Source organism: Diplotaxodon limnothrissa, linkage group LG17 (assembly GCF_057381915.1).
Source record: "Diplotaxodon limnothrissa isolate DT_005_m linkage group LG17, D_limnothrissa_male_GT1.1, whole genome shotgun sequence".
Taxonomy (NCBI): Eukaryota; Metazoa; Chordata; class Actinopteri; order Cichliformes; family Cichlidae; genus Diplotaxodon; species Diplotaxodon limnothrissa.
This window is the reverse complement of record NC_140612.1, coordinates 39,610,186-39,612,920: the sequence shown is the minus strand read 5'-3', so window position 1 is coordinate 39,612,920 and position 2,735 is coordinate 39,610,186. Positions and strand designations below refer to the sequence as shown.

General features: G+C 37.4%; 1 protein-coding gene across 1 annotated transcript; it reads right to left on the bottom strand.

Annotated features, from left to right (window-relative positions):
- Positions 1–1,085: 1,085 nt before the first annotated feature.
- LOC146615442 (cornifelin-like) lies at positions 1,086–2,735 on the bottom strand. Its single transcript, XM_085376513.1, has 4 exons — positions 2,640–2,735; positions 1,702–1,795; positions 1,378–1,565; positions 1,086–1,295 (listed from the first exon to the last, which is right to left on the bottom strand). Exons 2-4 carry the CDS (start codon positions 1,766–1,768, stop codon positions 1,086–1,088), a joined length of 465 nt encoding a protein of 154 aa, XP_085232639.1. The 5' UTR covers positions 1,769–1,795; positions 2,640–2,735.

Here is a 2,735-nt window from a genome sequence, read left to right as displayed (position 1 = left end):
CTCTGTAATGTTCTTGTCAATTTTCTTGATATTTATTTATAATCACTTCTGTTCATTCTTGATATTTATAATTGAGTGATCTGTATATATTAGTGCTATTTCCTAAACGTGTAAAATCTGTAAGACAATGTATTGTTTGGAGTTGGTCTGTTACTGTTACTATTTTTAGTTCTATTTTTCTTCTTGGATCAAATGTAACCCTCATAATTTCCTTAGGGATTAATAAAGTATTCTGATTCTGATTGTTTCAGGATGAGCTGCCGTTATCCAATGACACACCTGCTTACCTGCATCTTTTGCTCATTTCTCCTCCTCTTCTTTTCTCTTTTTTCTAAACTGAGGACCTGATGGCTTTGAACTTTTCTTGTCCATCTTCCATTGGTTTTAATTTTGCACTCCAGTATGAACACCCATCCCTCAACCCGAGGATCACCACAACATAACCTAATAGACCTACACCTTAGTTCACAGATTCACTTTGTCTAAGGTTTATTTCTGGGATTTCGCATAACCCAGGATTCCAATCATGAATACATAATGGGCTTGGATTTACAACATTATGAATGAAATGTGCTCTATTTTGTAGCAGGGTTAGTTTGATGCTTTTTCGTTCTTTTTCCAGATTCAGTCTTTTGTGTTCTGCTAACCTGTATTTATTTATTTATTTATTGTTGTAGCAGGAACTCTGAGCTCTTGTCTTTGTTTAAATGGAAATAATTTGGACAGACTGCATGACATCAAACATCAGTATAAAGTCTGAAAGAAAAGTTTTATGATGGACTTTTGCCATAGTTGGCTACAAAAATGAGCCCTGAAACTTTGGTTTCATCTTTGTATCTGATTTCGTCATTTTACTATTTTTTACCAAATGAATCTCAGAACTATAGTGAATCACCAACTCTCACTATCATCATCATTTCTCAAAATATAACTGTTAAAGGAAAAAATATTGAGGATTATTAGGAAAATAATACAAATAATTGATCATACAATTCAATTAAAAATTATTAGACGCTCATTTCACTGATAAATACATTAAAGCTAACTCAGAGCAGTGCCACTGTGAGTACATAACACCTCCTGGGTTAAGCAACAAAACCAGCTGTGGGTGGTTGTGCAGACACCATCACCGCTGGTAGCTGGGCAACTGGAACAGGCTGCATGTTGTAAACAGTGTTGTTCTCTATAGTGATTACAGTCGGGGTTTTCTTGCGATGCTTTAACTCACGATGCATCTGACACCAGGAGCATAAGGCACAGAAACAGGAAACTGCAATGTCCTTACAGAGAGAGCCCTGCAGAAAGAGAATACAAGCATTACTTTGCTTTTTCTTTCCACTTTTAGTTCAGAGTATGTCATCGTCTTGCGCTTTATACCTTGATGCCATATCTGTTTCGCATGGCAGCCCTTACAGACAAAACTGCTGGTGGAACACAGAGGGGTATCCCACAGGCTGCTAATGCAGCAGAACCAAGTATGTCACATAAAGGGAGACAGTAGTTCTCTCCAAATCTTCCTGAAACGGTGCAGGCGAGGCAGGGGCCGCACCAGAATCCATAGCAACCTGAAAAACACAGAAACACGTCAATAAAGTGGTAACAAGTCTCAAAAGATGAAGACGATACAAATGAGAAAAAAACCTGTAGTCCTGAAAACACAAATACAATTTATGAGTCAATCAACTTTAACTGGCTTCTTACAAGTATGTGCATCCTCAAAGCAGTCACAAAGACCACTGTCCCAGTCTGTCAAGGGTTTCTCTGCCATTGTGTGCCAAGATGCTATAGGATTGCTCTGTGAAAGTAGAGGAGCGGGTAAACCAAAGTTAAAGAAATGCATCTGCAGAAAGAACCGTCTGTTGTGTAGGACATCTAGGCAGTAGATGATCAGATTAGATTCTGGAGCACCTTGTAGCGAAGCTTGTTCATCAGAAACCTTAAATTCTTAAAATATTTGTTCCAGCGATCGCTAAGATTAACTACGAAAAATAGAAAGAAGAACACTGTACTGTATGTTGGCTACAATTCAAATATATATACATGTAAAAAAAAAAGCTTTCTACCTCAGAAAATTACATAGTTCCTTCGATTAGAAGCAGCATCTTTTTATGGTTGAATAAACACAAACAAACTGAAACTATAGGCTCGGAGAAATGAAATGAAAAGTGCATTGTCTGTAATTCTTCAGTTAAATCTGATTTATACATCCTTGATTCCAAAGACTAAGATTGAGCTTTAAAAACGCAACAGCGTCAGACAGAAAAACACCAGAAACACCACGAGGTAAAACACTGACTTTCCTAAAACATCCAAGTTCATTTTAAACAGTCACGAGGTTGAGAGTACAGTTCAATATAACCTGACCTCTACACAAGACAGCTTACAGTCTGCAGCCCTGCATATAATTCACCTTTGCAGATAAACAGTTACCAATACAGAGAGTCAATAATAAACAGGAAAAAAAACACTCATCTCTTTCTAAGAATGTATCAATTTACATAAATTTACTTACATTTTAGTCCCTCTGTCATCACATCTCCTACAGCGTTATACATCCAGTATTACACCGTGAACCATAAAGGAATCACACTAAACGATAGATGATGTAAAATTCATTGTAGAAAAGTGGAAGGTCTTACCTGGTCTTGCTGGACTCCCTGTGTGCACCTGTGATAAGGAATATAGGAAAGGATGTACCTTGTAATGGGAGTGGCTTAGAGTTGCCATTGGCTTGA